The sequence below is a fragment of the Nesoenas mayeri genome (assembly GCF_963082525.1).
Source record: "Nesoenas mayeri genome assembly, chromosome: 2".
Taxonomy (NCBI): Eukaryota; Metazoa; Chordata; class Aves; order Columbiformes; family Columbidae; genus Nesoenas; species Nesoenas mayeri.
Window position 1 is genome coordinate 42,630,396 of NC_137543.1, and position 17,034 is coordinate 42,647,429.

General features: G+C 38.3%; 1 protein-coding gene across 2 annotated transcripts in view; it reads left to right on the top strand.

Moving 5' to 3' along the window:
• ATP6V1H (ATPase H+ transporting V1 subunit H) overlaps positions 1-14,119 on the top strand; it is a 44,771-nt gene extending 30,652 nt beyond the window's left edge. Inside the window, exons 12-14 of one of the 2 annotated variants that reach the window (XM_080339816.1) lie at positions 1,166-1,267; positions 5,625-5,738; positions 13,139-14,119. In XM_080339816.1, the coding sequence (XP_080195942.1) occupies positions 1,166-1,267; positions 5,625-5,738; positions 13,139-13,199 (277 nt within the window). In that variant the 3' untranslated portion in view covers positions 13,200-14,119. Of the gene's footprint in view, positions 1-1,165; positions 1,268-5,624; positions 5,739-6,329; positions 6,642-13,138 lie in introns of those variants that run through there. The other variant, XM_080339817.1, reaches the window with a different exon arrangement.
• Positions 14,120-17,034: the final 2,915 nt, after the last annotated feature.

Below are 17,034 nucleotides of genomic sequence, written 5' to 3' on the forward strand. Positions count from 1 at the left end.
CTAATTTTCGAGTGATCTCTATGGTTAACCTTTTAAACTTATTATCAGTGCCTAACCTTCATATCTGTCATTTTTTCCCCTCCCCGCTTCATTGCTGGCTAGACAAGTGTTCCTGGTAGCTGTTTTCCAATAACACTGATTTAACTTAATTCAAAAATGCAGACAATGTTAAGAGCTGAGAAGCTATTTTCTTATTCTTACAGCCCTGTATTTCTGTTCATGCTAACAAAATAACTAATATATGAAACAGGAGCCAATGACAAGGTATAGCTTTCATAATCCCAGTCTTTGAGTTAGGGCAGAACTGCTTTTAAGACTGCAACAGTTGAGTGAACGAGTGATGTTTCTGAGATTAAGTTGATAGTCTTGAGCAGAGAACTTCACAATTGCACAGACCAAAGAACTTGATGTTCTCCTTTGTTCTCAACTGTTATGGTACCTTTTTGATTTTTAAATGACCCTGTGCAACAGTGTTCGGCATAAAATTCTGCCCCTTTTGTCCCACCTTGAGCAAGGCTACTGTTGGAAGGTAAGGGGAGAAACAGAGCTGAGGAACAGCTGGTAGAGAGGAGGCGTATCACAGCCCCTTGCTGTGTCACGGGCAACATGACCTTATTGCTTTCTGTGTCTACAGTCCGGGATCCTGAGTGCAGGAGCTGGGAACAGCATCCAAGCAGGACAGGGATCTGTTTTATAACAGAAGCATCTATTGGCCTTGTGTAGGCTTTGTCTTTGTGTTCCACCCCTGTCCAAGTCTATTAATATTTATATGTTTGGTTACTACCGCTTATCTTGATCACAAATTTGTTGGTCCTGAAGCCAATGTGTTTAAAAAAAAAAAAAAGGCGACATTTTTAAAACATAGTTATTTGTAGATGCAGCTCACTAAACTCATTGTAGTGATTGCTTTTAATAATTCTGTTAATTAGGGCAGAATCTCCATTGTTTTAAGTGCAACTGCATGTTTGGAAAAAGTTCTATTCTAGCTTTGCTATTTACATGGCTTGTGAAGCATTTTTATACTTGCAAGCTTTGTTATTTCAAGTTATCTGATTTAAAAACAAACAAACCAACCAACCAGAAAACCAACAAAGAAAACCCCAAACAAACAGAAAGACCCATGGCCTAAACCTGGAACTTGATTTTTTTTCAAATCCTTTCCCAGAATCCTGACAAAACTTCTGGAGGTTTCAGATGACCCACAAGTGCTTGCTGTAGCTGCTCATGATGTGGGAGAATATGTACGACACTATCCCCGTGGGAAACGGTAAGAAAAATGCCAATATGCTGTTATTCAAGAGACTAGCCAGAGTGTATACTTTGCCTGTGGCCTTTTTGCTTATTTGTATTAAAATATGCTACATAGGGGTTGCAAGTTATGCTGAAGTTCAGTTCACTGGGAAGATGAAAAAACAAACCCAGATCAGGTGAAAAAATACAAACTCTTATTTTTGACTGAATGTATTTCAGTATCTCTTAACAGTGAAGGGAACCTCCGTCTAAAGAAGTCTTGAATAAGTTGTTCACACTAAAGCAGAAGACATGCACCAGATGAGACTAGGAGAGCTACCCAGAATTTAATTATCATATCATTTTCCATCCACTGTTATAATTATTGGACTATAATTATTTGACTTACAGTAGGGATGGCCTATTTCAGCAATGTTTAAGTCCATTTTGTCACTAAAGACTACTCAGGCAAGATTTTTCTTACAAACAACTGCTATAGTAGTTTCAGTAATGTTAACACAGATTGAGTTATCACTCTTCTATTTTAGCATGTTTTTTTTTAGCTACACAAATAGACATTTTGGTGAAAATGTTAATGTTTATTGTAAACCTGAGTTCCTGTTAAAATATACAGACAGACATTGCTGTATTTTCTTGCTTTGTTTTGTTTTAAAAACCTAAGAGCAAAGATGTTTGTTTGAATAATTGCATCTCTGAGGTAAAGAGACCACTGGAGCATGAAGATCCCTTTGGTTTTTGTAGAAATTGTGCTCATTAGTCACCCATAGGGATATGTGACTTAATTTTGGTAGCAAAGCAGTGATCTGTTTCTGGTTTCTGCATAAGCTTTAATGATGAAGATGAGAATGGTCCTCTAGGCTTGTTGGGAATTTTGTGAACACTTCTTGTGCAGGCTGCTGTCTTGACAGTAGTAGAATCATGAGCGACAGACTGAAACTTCATGCTGTATATATACTAGAAAGATTTGTTCACTTTAGAAAGAATCGCAGCCCTTGTAGTCTTGTAAGCAATTTGAACTGAATATATTTTTGGATTATTGGAAAAAACAAACTGTTTTCCAGGCCCGCTGAGAAAGGTCAGAGGTGTTCTGTGTGTACTGCTTGTACTGAGCAATTCTGTGTGTTTGCTGACTAGCTCTTGTGTCTTCCAAAAGAGATTTGTGACAACTGGTGTTTGGAGGGAAGGCAAGATATCCTCCGATGAGGTGGTAACTTGTGCTGCTGCCTGCGAGTGCCAAAACTGAAGGGCTTCATGCTTGCTGCTCCTGCTGTGAGCTGCCCTTTGCCTGAAATTATTTTGTTAGGCATTTGCCATAATCTTTAAACAGCTTGCGCACATCTGCTCAAATGTGGCATATGCTTGGGCTGGTATGGCCATGCAGTTGCTGGACCAAAGCTCTGAAGCTGGATGAGTGGATAAACAGGACCTGTATCTCTGTCTGTAGCTGGGAAAAGGTATTGCTGGTGGGACCATAACTCCACTCAGCTCCCAGGGTGTTAAACCTATTCAGAAGTGCGCCCGCCTTCAGAAGGAGTGGTCATCAGCAAATTACACTTGTCCTGGATAATATTCTAACCCACATTCTTATGTCGAATTCTAATACTTTAGCTGATTTCCGCTTATGGACTTGGCTTGTTTAGCTTTATGTTCCAATGGACGAACTGTAAGGCTGCAATCTCTTTCTTTTAAAGAATTTCCTTTGTAAACCAGGGTATTCTTAATATGACTTGGACAATTTTAGGACTAGAAGCTTGAAATACCTAAGGACTATGTCTCAGTCCCCCCATAACAGTCCATTAATTATCAGGTTGTTTTTTGATATATAGCTGTTTACTGCTCCCACACCTGGTTGGCATTTCACACTCATTGTATGGCTCACTTTGAGAATGGATGCCATTTGTTGGTTTAGAGGAATAAGAAAATTCAAATGTCTCAAATATTTTTAAGTGTTTATCCTCAGCTCTTAACTGGATTGTCCTTCAGCCTTCAAAGGCTGCAGAACCTAAAACTTCTTGAGCTTACCTGCTGTTCAAAGCAGAGGCTTAAAGTTAGAGTTCTGGCTAATGTTTCCTGTTGTCTGACAAAAGATGTTTGTTAAACTAAATACTACACTTTTGTTTGGCTGTTCTCTAGTACCGTCAGCTTAACTAATTCTAACTTACCTTTAAAATTGCACATTTTGTACCAAATTCTTAAGGCAAATAGCACTGTGGGCTTCTAGTGAGGCTCACCAACATGTATTTTCTGGCCATATAACAGCAGAAATAGTCACTGAAAATAAACGCAGACCAAACATCAGGCTCCGGTACAGCTCCCATGTTGTTCAAGGGTTACTGCTATGTAACATCAACACTTTCAATCACCTGAATGCTGTAAACATGTGTTTTGTTTTGCATGTGCGAGAGGTTGACACCTAGAATTATTCTCTTCCTTAGCTCATGATTCAGAAACTGTTTAATTGCATTCCCTTTTTCACCTTGGTCTGCTTCAGATATGTAGTGTTGATTTTATATTAATATTTTCTGCTATAACAGTCTAAACTGCTCTCATTTGTCTTCATTTTGTTTCCTCTTTCTCCCGTTAAGTGTGTCATGTTAACATCTGGCTTTTCAGCATCCAGAAATTTATTTGAATTGCCACTGTCTTGGCTTAGTGCACTGTTATGGGGAACAGTCCCTGCAGAAGATGTGCATGTATTTTAACTGGCCCACTGGGCTCTATTACTGCTGTAAAGTAGACAGAAGTTGAGGAGAGGGAAAATAGGACTAAAAATAGTGTTTTGAGCGGGTTTGGAACTTGAAGGAATGGAGTTCTTGGGGAATCTTCCTCCCAGTTTCTTACCTTTTGGTCTGAAGCATACAGCTGGAAGTGATTTGTACCTGTGGGCACTGTTATGCAGGAATGGTAACGCTGTTCGTTGAGTCTTCGTATTCTCAGACATGATTTCAGTGATGTACTGTCATCTGAAACATTCCATTTCCATTTGTGATGATAGGATTTAAACTTCTCATTTTAGTTCTTGTGTGCTCCTAATGTAAGGAAGCTTTGGAGTTTAATGCCTTTTTTTTACCTCTTTTCAGTTCCTGAAAATTCAGTGTTTAAGTCAGTCCTGTAATGAGGAAAAAATTGTTTGTGTTTCATAGTCTTGTCTTTGTGTGCAGTGGATTTATATTTAACTCATGATTAAAAATGTGAGGCAGCCTAAGGCAGGCATAAAGGTTTTTTTGAATCTGTTACGTTATTAGTAACTTGAATTCTTGGCAAGGATTTTCTAGCTTAAAACAATTGAACTTTTCTGAATGCATTCCTTTTGTATGAAGCATCCTTAAATGTTTTAATGCTGTTGGGAAATAATATTCCCTGTGGTCTCCAGGATGGTTTTGTCTGATTTATAAAATGAAATGAGAAATTCTTTTTAATCTCTGCGCTATGTCTTTATGGTGTTCTGCAGTTTACAAAATCACGTGTTATGTAGCAGTAATGCATTAATTTGGCCATGAAAAGAACAGTAATAAAAGGAGACAGCTAATGCAAGCTCAGAATGGCAGGAGAGCTTTGAGTTAAGCATAATAATGCAAATGACATCCTCTTCACAGGATATTACATTTTAACTACTCAGTGACCTGTGAGAGAACTGATGTAAAAAGCCATATGCAAGTCAGTGAGTGATCAGTTTATATATTCCTTTCAAATTGTCTCCAGACTTTCTTTATGACAGACTAAAATGTTGCATGTAGGAAAATGGTAAGTTAGCAGCCAGTTCTGCATCTTGTACAAGAATAGTTGAGGCTCTAATACAGTTTAAATGGCAAAAAGCACTATGATGAGTACCAGGTGGCTGGTTTAATAGGTGTTGGTGTGATTACAAGCATTTTTTTCTGGATTAGGCAGTGCTGGACTGTACTGGGGCTTTGTTCTTGCAAAAAATTGAGTGACCTGATTATCGTCAGTTTATGGAGGGGAGGGCACTACCTCCTCCTAAATAATAATAGAAAGCTCTGTACCCTGCCAACCATCTCAAGCCACTATTGAGTTCTTTAGCAAGCTAAGTAAAGTAAGTAATGCTTTCTGAAATGTTGTCCTTCCTTGATTGTTGTTTATTTCAAAATCTATGCAAATAAGTAGTGGGTAACAAACAGAGGAGTCCAGTACAAAAATTTTCTGATGTTATGAAAAAATAATTAGTAGGTAGTATGAGGGATCTGCATATGCAACATATCAAATAAGACTTATATGTAAGGAAATAAATACTTCTAATAAAATAAATATTATGTGTCTTAACCTCTTAATGCCTTGAACATGAAGTGGATGGATAGATAGCTACCCAAAAGCTGAAGTCATGTCAAAAAAACTGTTCCACTCTTCTCTTTCAGAGTGATTGAACAACTTGGTGGTAAACAGCTGGTGATGAACCACATGCATCATGAAGACCAACAAGTTCGTTATAATGCGCTACTGGCTGTGCAGAAGCTGATGGTTCACAACTGGTACGTGAAGATTATTTAACATATTACTAATAGTAAGAAATATTGGGCCGTGGAGAGATGATTCAAGACAGTAGATTTCTTTAAGGGCTGAATAACATTTTTATGTGGTTTTTTTGTATATTTTGGTTGCAGTTGAATTGAGTAGCTTCACCTTACATGATTGAATGTCGCACAAGTAATTCACTCGAACGATATCTTTGAAGTTATTTAGGCTAAAGTCTTCAAAATATTGAGGATGTGTGTAGGTATTTTAGCAAGTTTACTTAATTTCAGCTGAAAGAATCAGCAGCTTGATGTAGTTGTAAGAGTTGCTGTTTCAAGTGCTTAATTGGCAGATGCTTTGCAAATTGCATGCCTGACCATTCTTTTCATTGTTGTTCTTTGCTCTAGTACTTTCCCCTACTCTACACTGTTATTTTTCTGTTGCCCTTTTAATGGGTGTAAGTACAATTTTTCTTCAGCTCCTGGAGCAGCAGAAGCTTGTGGGCTGTTTGATTAGATGAAGTTGAAAGTCAGTAGCTGGTATCTCTTTCATTAATTACTGAGATTGGCGTTTGAAATGAGTTGTTTCTTTTGTTGTTTCTTAACTAGTTCTCTAACTATTCCTCTAAAAAAACTCCAAAAATCCTGAAGTCCTGGCATGTTGTGCCACAGAAGTTGCTGGCGGATGATGCTGCCTTTCCTGCAGAGCACGGAACTTTTATAGTGAGACACCGAAGGGCTGAAGTTCTGAAAAACTTCATTGTTCATGTAACAACTTTGTGTAACTTGCCAAACTAATTAGGTATGCTAAGCATAAAGCAGGGAGATACTAATTAGGAGTTCTTAATCTGATTATTAATTATGAGTTCATATTTCCAATTTGGCATTGCCTTAGAGAAAAATAAAATGTATCAGTACATCTGAGTACATTGGAACATAGATATTGAGATACAAACAACTAACTAATTTAATTTTGAACTTAAAACAACCCTTTATGTCTGAAAAGCTTGATACTTGGAAGTACATCAAACTGTTATTTTTTTGACAGAATGTGATCTTTTAATAAGGTTGAGCAGTGATGATTTTAATAGTGTGAAAGTCGTAGGGCAACGAGGGTCTATCAAATACATTCTTCCATGTTCTCTAAGTAGAAGACAGGCTGTTGTCCCCTCTCCCTGCAGTGTATCTTCTGTAAAACAAAGCTAGTTTTCCTCATTTTCTTCTGAAGAATATGGGTTTTAACTCTTGTGTGTGTTATAATACTATTTTTATCCTGCTTCCTCCTGCGCTTGTGCTGTGGGAACCATCTATAGCAGAGGAAAAACTTACACATTTAAATAACCTACTAGGACACATCCAGATTTAACATTCTCCACCTCTGAGGAGGACTTTAGTAAATAATGTGGAATTTCTGAGTGTGTGGAGATGGAGACTAAATGTGTGGTTATGTGGTTACCTAATTTTGGGGTAGTATTGTATATTGCGCTCCACTCTGCTTTTCAGTTTGGTGATACGTATGTTTTTTTTTTTTTTATCATAATGCTGTTTTGATGTATTTGAAGCATTCTGAGTTTTATAAACCACCTAAATAGAGATCACAGTGTGGAAGGATTAGTTACTGAATTTCGCTTTTGCAAGTGGGGGGTGCATCCTTATTTAGTATGTGTTCTGATGTCTTGAAAATCTCGTAATAAAAATATAAAACTCTGGTCTTTCTGCAGCGTAAACCTCATGGGTAGTAAAAGTTCTCCTGGATGCCTAACCTGGCTTTTTCATGTATTCATCTTAAGAATGGTGTGGTGTTTTTAAAAACAGCAGTCATCTAATTTGTCTTGTTTTTAAGGGCACGAACATTTCTCTGCCTGCTTTGCACGTTTTGTGAACCTTTAGACTTGAGATTGAGAGAGATTGCAGTTACATCTGGTTCCAGATCTTCAGAGGTGTCAATGAAAGGGATCTGTTTTAAGTTAGTGCCATCTTCAGATTCATATTGTCATTTCTATAGAGAATATACTCTTGTTTAATTCTTATTGGTACAAGCTTCTGGGACACATTGTCCTTGGCTCATGTTTGCCAAAGTGGAGTTCCCTTTGGAATGGACATTGGGTAGCTTGAGCTAATGAAATGACACAACGGTTTGTATGTGGGAAGCTGCATCTCTCTTTGTATAGATCTGGCTTTTGATTTCAGGAACTCTTCTGTTTCATAGTTTGTATGGGGAGAAGAGAAAGCAGAGTCCCCTGGCTGCTACACGGTGCAGTTCAAGTGCCTGCTTATTTAGCTTTGCTTTCTCATAAAATGGACTGATTATTCAGCAACTTCAGGGTTTTGCTTACCTTGCTCTTTAGAGCTGGGGAAGCAACAATCATTTTTCTCCTTGGTTCCATGTGTTTTGGAATTCCAGTTATTTCACTCAATACAATTTTTTTTCCTTGAATGTAGTTGGCGTGGAATAACTCTTCATTACTGTCTGTGACACACATGACAGAGGTAGCCAGGCTCTTCCTACATCTGCAGGCTGATGGAGAGAAGGGTGAGAAAATAAGGGTTTGCTCTGCCAGGCTGAGGCTCCGGAAAACTTGTGGTACTTAAAGTGAGGGAGTGTCGTGGGCCAGCTGAAGTGGCATTCTGCTTGAAATGCAGCTCTGTCATTAGTCTGCTAATAACTGAACTTAGAGACAATTAACTCGTAAGTAATTTGAGTAGTTCATTGCAGGCTACTCAACGGGCTTTTCCTTAGGGGTTTTTAAGTTGGGGATAAATGGGAGGAAACTGGGCTGTCAGGGATTCTGTTTAATGGTGAAACTGAATTTGCGAAAGCAGTAACTGCTGTCAGCTTTTCAGATGAGGTAAGTTGAGGTGAAATATTCCAGTTATATTTGCATGTTAAATGATCATGCACTTGATGAAGCAGGGAGCGGAGGTATCTTTTTAGCATCACTTAATGTCTTTAAATGGCAATTATCCTGTGTCTTAATCTCAATTGAACTAATTGTGTTAGTTGTGGCACCCCATGCTGATGATAAAAACCTGTTGTTGGCAGATGAGGGAGTTTGGTATGGCAATGATGGTGTGGATTTTTTTGTGTGTTCTGTTCAGTTTGTACTTTAACTATGTGTGAGAAACATCATCTCCTTATTCCTTGTCTTTGCTGGCATTCAGAGGCAATACCCAATTTGACCATTTTAGTATTAAAAACTGGTTTTGGCAACCTGATGCTGGTCAGAGCAATGTTTTTAATGATACAGACTTCAAAAGCGTAAAATAATTAAGTTATAAACTGACAGCACCTACATATGTCACTTTAAAGAAACACATATTAATCTGTACAGATGAAGCAGGGATGGGACGTTGTGACTCAAAGCACATACAGTTAAAAGCCCAAGTCCTTCTATAAACAACAAAGAAGCATATTATTTTTCAGGGCAGTGCAGAACTACTTCAATGCGCAAATTTGAGCAATGCGAATAATCTTGTCTTTAAGATTTGTGAACCTGTGATCTTGTGGCTTCATTCTAAAGGGGTTAGTTCTAGCCTTCTATTACTTCACTAAAATAAGAGCTAGGTGAAGAACTAGGTGTATTCTAGATGTTCTGTATTTAATGTGTAACTTATGACCTTACTGGTCATCTAGAACATAGTGCATTTATTTCCACCAGTTGCTAGTTTTCTAGCTGGGTTAGGCCCAAGGACGTTTGCTCATGATTCATGTAGTAAGTGCAATTTATTACTCTGTCAGCAACAGTGCTGTTGGGAGCTGGGCCCTAAAGGTCAGAAATAAGAGATGGATGTTATTACAATATCCAGTGCAGCTGAGATGTGCAGAGATGGATCACATGTGCTATTTGATCATACAAATGTAAAGTCAAATGGCAGTGGTTTAACCTCTATTGTTCATTTTCGTGTGCTACGATGAAAAAAGTATGTCACCAAAGAAGTAACTTTTTGATAGTTTCATTTCTAATTAGTGTTACTTCAAAGATTTTATTTCTTGGTAGGAAAATTCAGTTAAACATTTTATGTCAGTCATTCTAAAATATTCTGTGCAAGCTTAAAGCTCTTCAGTGTTGAAGGTATTTTGCTTACTGTTCGTTGTGGCAGCTAAATCTTCTGATTAGGTATAAACCAACTTTCAAACCAAGTTGCATGGTTTAGTCAAGTTGTTTCTTTTTACTTCACAGAGCGTCTGTCTGTGTTAGCTCATAGCATATCTTATAAGTGAAAAATGACTTTCAGGCATTTGTTGCAATTACCACAACACGTAAGTATATTTCAGCTTGAGGATGTTAGAGTATCTCATGAAAACAAAACCAATTGAAGTAACCTGAAGGCAGCAACAAATGGTAATGAGCATTTGACATGCAACAAATTTATGTATTGACCTCTGTTTCCTTTTATTGGAAAAAGCACTTTGGATACCTCAGAAGACATGCGTTTAAAGATTAGACCTGTAAAAGAGGAAATTTCCAGGCTGGAAGGAATCTGTTATTCTAATATTAATGAAAATATTAATTTGCAAATGGAAATGACTTACGCCTCACCGTCAGACCTCTGAATGACCAAGGAAGTGAGAGAACGGGGCATTTCAAGTTTTGTTGATCTGTAAAATGGAAGATTCAGAGAGTGACTTCAAATTGATGTGCTATGCTTGCATGTTTTGATGCTTTTCTGCAGTACAGAGATAATGTTTTGCACTCTTGAAATTTATACTGAGTCAGTTATAGTTATTTCCTGTTTGAATACAGTTAACTGCAAGTGCAAGCTTGTCTGCACAGGCCTGATCTGCTTTGTAATAAGGGTGGTGATATGCAGAAGAAAGTCAAAAGGGGCTAAACCTGACCCTTGTAAAGGCCTTTCTGTACCAGTGTGAGGAAAACACTCAAAGCAGAACTTTTTGTTCCAAAGAGCTAAACTGGCAAATTTGAGCTTCTAAGGTACTTGGGCTTTTGCTCAATGAACTTTACATTGTGGTTATTCACGCTGGAGGACAAATTTCCTTCTTGTTCCTTGCTGTGTGGTTTCTAGTGCTGATTCCAAGTTCGTGCTACTTGGAACTGTTGCAAGGTACCTTAAAAATTTCCATGGAGTTCACCTCTGCCTAAATCCCTCCTGTCAGTCTCTTACCAATCCATTCCATCATCTGGCACAGACCACACAATAATTAGTCCTAGGTTAACCAATGACACTCAACTGGAAATGATAACCAAATAGAAAATGAACTGGTACTTTTAACAGCAGGTGAGACAAGTTTTTTTGCATTTCAGCAGCCCCTGGTGGTGGCTTAAAGAAGTGATGGGCTAGGGACAGTGTGGGGTTTTCACCTGGGTTTGCAGCGTAGTGCAGGAACTGCAGGTACTCATTCTGCGTGAGGAGATGGGATAAGAGCTTTGCTTTATCTCCGAACTTAAACGTCACATCTGCAAATGAACGACTGAAATAAAAGAGCTTGTAGGCAAGATACTGTGCTATCTACTGTATGTCCTTACAAGTTGAATATTTCTGTTAAGGCACTGAATACCCACAATATATGCTACCTCTCTGCCTTCTCAGAGATTTTTGCTGAATATGCTGCACTGTGGCTGGATTTAGTAATCCTTGAGCAAGTATCTGAACCAGTGTAAGCTGTGCAATAGTTATACTGTTGCAGATTGTTAGCTTAATGGATTTTTTTCTGACTTCTAAGTAATTGCATAAGAATTTCACATTCAAAATAATTCATGTGTGCTGTAAGAATAAATAACTTTTCAGGCTTGCGATGCTGTGAGCAGAGCCATGTATGCAGTGTCAGTTGCTTTCAAGGCTGGATGTCAGAAGAAATACTAGAATAAGTACATGTATATAGGCATAAAACAAAAAAGAAAAAACACTGAGGGAGCAGAAGGAGGTTTGGTGAGTTTGGAAGCCCTGTCATAGTTGCTGGCTGTGTTTTTGAATGGCTGCCAAATGTGTTTGTTTTGGTGGTACAACTTGAGTCCTGAAAAACCACAAGCGAGCAGCTCATTTCCTTAATTGCTGTCAGGGGTCTCTACTTTGAGGGTGGTAACCTACCTGTTATAATCAAGAGTCATATCTATTGACTGCAGCCCAAGCATAAAAATACTGCGATCCTGCAGCAACACCTGGTAAAGCTGTGAAGGAAGGTGCTAAATCATAATGTATGACTCAGCATATAAACTATGTGGTTTTTTTGCTAGTGGAGTTTGAAGTTAACATTATGGGAATTTTACTTTTCTAGGTACTTAACTTTAAAACTGAGAAAAGTGCTGCTTGGTGATAGTTCTGATGCTAAATTTCATTCTGTGATGGGAATTGTAATGCATAGGAAATAGACATTCAACAGGACACAGGCTGAAAATTGGGTTTTGAATTGTGCAATAAGATCTGAACATTTTGCTTTTTTTTTTTTAATAAAGCAATAGTGCATACTTTTGAGGGCTTTTTTTTTTTTTAAAAAGACTTCATTCTGACCATTGTTTCTCTGAACTACAGAGTTTAACCTGTGTAGGTTGAAAAACCTGTGTAGTGAAAAAAAACCTGTGGTGTTAAGTGTATGATCAGCAATAGAAAAAGAACACCTACGTTTCACAGGTCCTGAAATATCTCTTTCATCTGATACAGTGGTACAATTATTGAAGTTTATTTTCCGTAACAAGCAACAATGTAGATATTAAAGACATCTTTCAGCTTTTTTGTGGTTCTGTGAAGTGTTAAGCTACTTTCACAGGAGACAGTGGCAGATGGGAGCATTCAGAAGAATTGTGCAGTATTTTTCCATAGGATGTAGATGTTGTTGCTCAAGGCTAATGCTAAGAATTGGGGGGGTGGTGCTGTTCCAGCATTGAGATGACAGGTATAATATAAGTGACTTGGTGCAATTCACAATACAGGTGATAACACTTTTTTAAAGTGTTGGTATACAGTGGGCCTGGCTGGGATATATTTTCTTTCTTCCAACTTGTAGTACTTCAGTCAGTGTCTATTTTGTAGCCTATGGGTTAAATTGCCAGTATGTCCATTGGTGCTACTTGTGCTCATTCAGCTGGTTTATGGGAAGAGATACTTTTAAATACTTTGCCAGAGTTCTAATAGGTATATTCAGCAAGTAAAATCTGTGGGCTTCGTGGATGTTCTGTAGCAGTTGCCAGGACTTCTAAGAATTACCCATGGCTTTTTTTCCAGACTGTTTTGTTGATGTTGGGTTCGTACCTTATTTTCAGAGGGATAAGTGATGGATACCTAAAGCTTAGGTACTCATAGCAGCTCCAGTTGACTATTGAATATTATTAGATGTTATTTGAAGGAACAATTCTAAACTTAAAGCTTTTTCTTCTTTCTCTGCTTCACTCTTTCCACTACTATCCTGCTCCCCACTCTCCAGAATGTTTCTCAATCTAATTTTTTTTTTTGTTTTATTTCAGGGAATACCTTGGAAAGCAGTTGCAATCAGAACAACCTCAAACAGCCACTGCGCGGAGCTAAACACTTCCGTCAGTCCATGCTTATAACTACAGAATGTTTGTCTTTAAATTAATATCAAAGAAACACTGAAATCACATGTTCTTTGCCTGCTGCTAGTGCATAAACTTTCCAGCTTTCCTTCAGTGTTGTTGGCTTAGTAAAAATTGGTTTGTTCAACTAGTTCTGATGATTATGCCCGTTAGCGTCCTGTTATATTCTGAATGTATATGAGGAAATGTGGCTAATATATTGTGTTTATGTATTTATTCTCATAATAAAGAATGTTATTAAAGGATATTCATTCCGTGTTATAATTAGCCTAGAAAAATTGTTGTCTTCTTTTAGTGGGTTATTAGTGTTGCCACATTCCAAGAAACTCAAGTAGTCCATGTACATCTCCAGACAAATTAATAAGGCTTTGACTTGGTGCTCTGTAAAAATGCAATAGCCTGATAAATGTTGAGTATCAGTACTAAAATATATACAAAATCTCAAAATAGTGTTAAAATTGTACATAAACCCAAACGTATGGGTTTTCTGGGGGGCAGTACTTCCCTCTTGTTATAGACTACATTAAAAAATCTGAGGAAAAGAAAAACTCCTCTAATGAAAATTGTTGCACTTCAGATAGTCAACCTGTATAACATTAGTGTTAAGGCTGTAGATCAGAGATCAAGTGGTGGGTTTTTTAATAACAAATGTGCAGTAACTGATGGAGTTTCATGGAGTGTTTTTGTTATTGAAAATGTTTGTAAATGTTATGGGTCTGGTGTAATTCTAAAATGTGTTAGATTTGCTTTATATTAGCCAAATAATTTGGCTATCAGTCTTTTATTTGTTTTTTTTTTTGTATCTCCTGATAATAAAACAGATGTTAAGCATCAATAAATCAAAGATGGAATTGGATTGGCATTTGGAAACAGTCTGGTTGCATATATAGGAGCCTGGCTCCAGGCACTTGCAACACTAAGCAGTTAATATTCCTGTGGTTCATTTTTAGAATGGGGAAAAAAAAAAAGACAAGAGAACATGACTTAATCTCATCAGTAGTCCCATGTGATGCAAATCTCTGAGGAAGCTTTGGGTACTTTGTCATCAAGTTTAAAAAAAAGGGAGGGGGGCGGGAAATTGGAATTTTCACTGTGTATGACTAAAATTTGACCACTGTTGCAATGAAGAGAGATTTTTACGGGATGAAAGTTTGTGATTAGGGATTGACCTGCTGGAAAGCAGCATTGCAGAGAAGGACCTGGAAGTTTTGGTTGACAACAGGTTGACCATGACTTGACCTTGTGGCCAAGAAGGCCAACGGTATCCTGGGGTGTATTAGGGAAAGTGTGACCAGCAGGTTGAGGGAGGTTCTCCTCCCCCTCAGCTCTGCACTGGTGAGGCCACATCTGGAGCACTGTGTCCAGTTCTGGGCTCCCCAGTTCAAGAAGGACAAGGAGTTACTGGAGGGAGTCCAGTGGAGGGCTATAAAGATGATTAGGGGTCTGGAGTATCTTTCTTATGGGGAGAGACAGAGAGCTGGGTCTCTTCAGCCTGGAGAAGAGAAGGTTGAGTGGGGATCTTATCAGTGCTTCTAAATGTCTCAAGGGTGGGTGTCAAGAGGATGGGACCAGACTCTGTTCAGTGATGCCCAACGATAGGATGAGGGGCAACGGGCACATACTGAAGCATGGAAGGTTCCATCTGACTATGAGGAAAAGTTTCTTTACTTTGAGAGTGCAAGAATTTAATTTCCTATAATGAAAGAAACTGAGTCTTTGAAATCTTTATAAGCTGACTCTTAAGTTTTACATTTGAGGTTTAATTTCCTTTTTATGATGCAGCTTCTGAAAGGATTTTCTTTAAACTTTTATCTCAGTCTGAAACTTATATGGAATTACATTTGAGTAAGTTTGCAGGATGCAGCAACTGTGAAAAGAATTTAAATCTGTCACAATTCAATGCAGGAGGCATGGAGGGGAAGCAGGATGAAGAACAGTACTGACATCTAGATCTAAGTCAGGAAAATGCTCTAATTGTATGCTTAGTGCATGTTTGTTATTCCCATAAACTATTTGAGATCCAAAGGCCTGCAGCTGGATGAAGAAGAGGCCAGGTGTTGGTCTTGGCCAGTGTGAGCTACTTTGCTAGAAACAAGCCCAGGCTGAGGAGGACATGGGCTGCCCGGGTGCTGGATGTACCACGCTGCATCAAACCCTCCCTTCAATAGCTCATCAGAATCGCAAAAATGGCCATGTGCACCTGAACAAATGAAGGTTGTCAACAATTTTGAATACTTGTTCTATTGGGTCAATGCTTTCTTAGTGAATGTTAGTTTGTGATGGGGGTCAGAAGAAACCCTGTTGATTCGTCTCTATCCAAAAGCTTTTGCTTTTTCCTTTGGCAGCTTCTGCAGATTAGTTGCGAGTTGTCTTTTTAGGACCACAAGCTGTGTCGGAGTTGAGAACAGAGCTTGTGCTCTCATGATGCACAGGTATGTTATGTATGAATTAATTTTGTCATAAAATACCAAGTAGAAAAATAACCTTTAGAAACGTGTTCTTTTTTGTGTGGTTCCCCCCTGCCCCCTCCAAGATTTTTCAGTGTTCCAACTTTCTTTTTTTTTTAATTTGGCCAGGAGATCTTAAAGCATTTACAGAGAATCCTTTGTATCTGGTTTCCTCAGGTAGCACACTTGAACTGAGGTGGTCCTTTTCTATCCAAATCTATGGGTGTGAGAGCACTGGTGAAGTGCTGAAACACATCTGGGAGGTCTTCAATTGGTGAAGTCCTTTTAGCGGGGAAATTCTTAGTCCAAAGTGCACAAATTGCACCTTCTGATGTATTTCTGGATGTCCCTCCTCTTCATATTCCAGTTCCTAGTGCCATCTAGTTCTTTATTATATTCTAATCCCTTTTAGAATTAGGAGTACTTCTCAATTTAACTAAATGCATCATGGTATGATGTCAAGCAGGTCATGGATCAAACGTAAAATAAGGGAAATGTTTTAGAAAAAAATAGTTGTATTTCTTTGGTAAGAAGGGGTTATTTATGCCCCTTCTGTCTTGTAGCATTTTACCTGATTTCTTTTTATGTTCCAGTTTGAATTCTGTCCAATACTGTTTCTAAAGGAAGGGTCAAGATTTTTATCTTATTGCTCTTAATCCAGCAAGTCTGTTTAAATCCAGATCACTACTTTTTTTTCCACTTATAGACATTAAATTTCCTGAATTTTATTATCCTCAATTTAATATGCATTGTGCTGACTTTTTTTTTTCCAAAAAAAATCTGGAATGGGATGGAATCTTCCCCTAACAAGATAGTAAAATGCTCCCTAGATTTTTGTTTCCTTGGAAGTTTCCATTTCCTTACCTTAATTTTATTAGTCCATCTGAATAGCCTTTAGCCTGGGGCAAAGCCAAGCCTCTTCTTCATGGCCTTGATTGCCCTGCAGGGGGTAGTCACTGTAACTTCTTCATAGCAACCTATATATCCTGTCATGCTTCGGTGCCCTTTCTGGAGATGAAAGGAAGATTGCTGGAATCTTCCTTTTTTTGTCTCTGTTTCCTAATCCAGTGTGGTAATCAATGATTTTGATGAGAATCCTGTGATGCGGCTCGGTGTGGAGGATGAGGAGTGGATTATTCCATCAAACAGATCTTTTTTCATCCTCGGTTCTGAGTCCTGTGTCTCTGCTCTCAACAGAGTCTGAGTTTCCCATTAGCTGCTTCGTTGTGTGAGAAGAAAGTCCTCAGTCATGTACAGTTGCATCTCTTACACTGAGGTGAATCTCTGGTCTTCTCTGACTTTTACATAATCTTTAGTGTATTTTTCCCCTCTCACCCCATTCCTTCTTTTCTTTCTGCC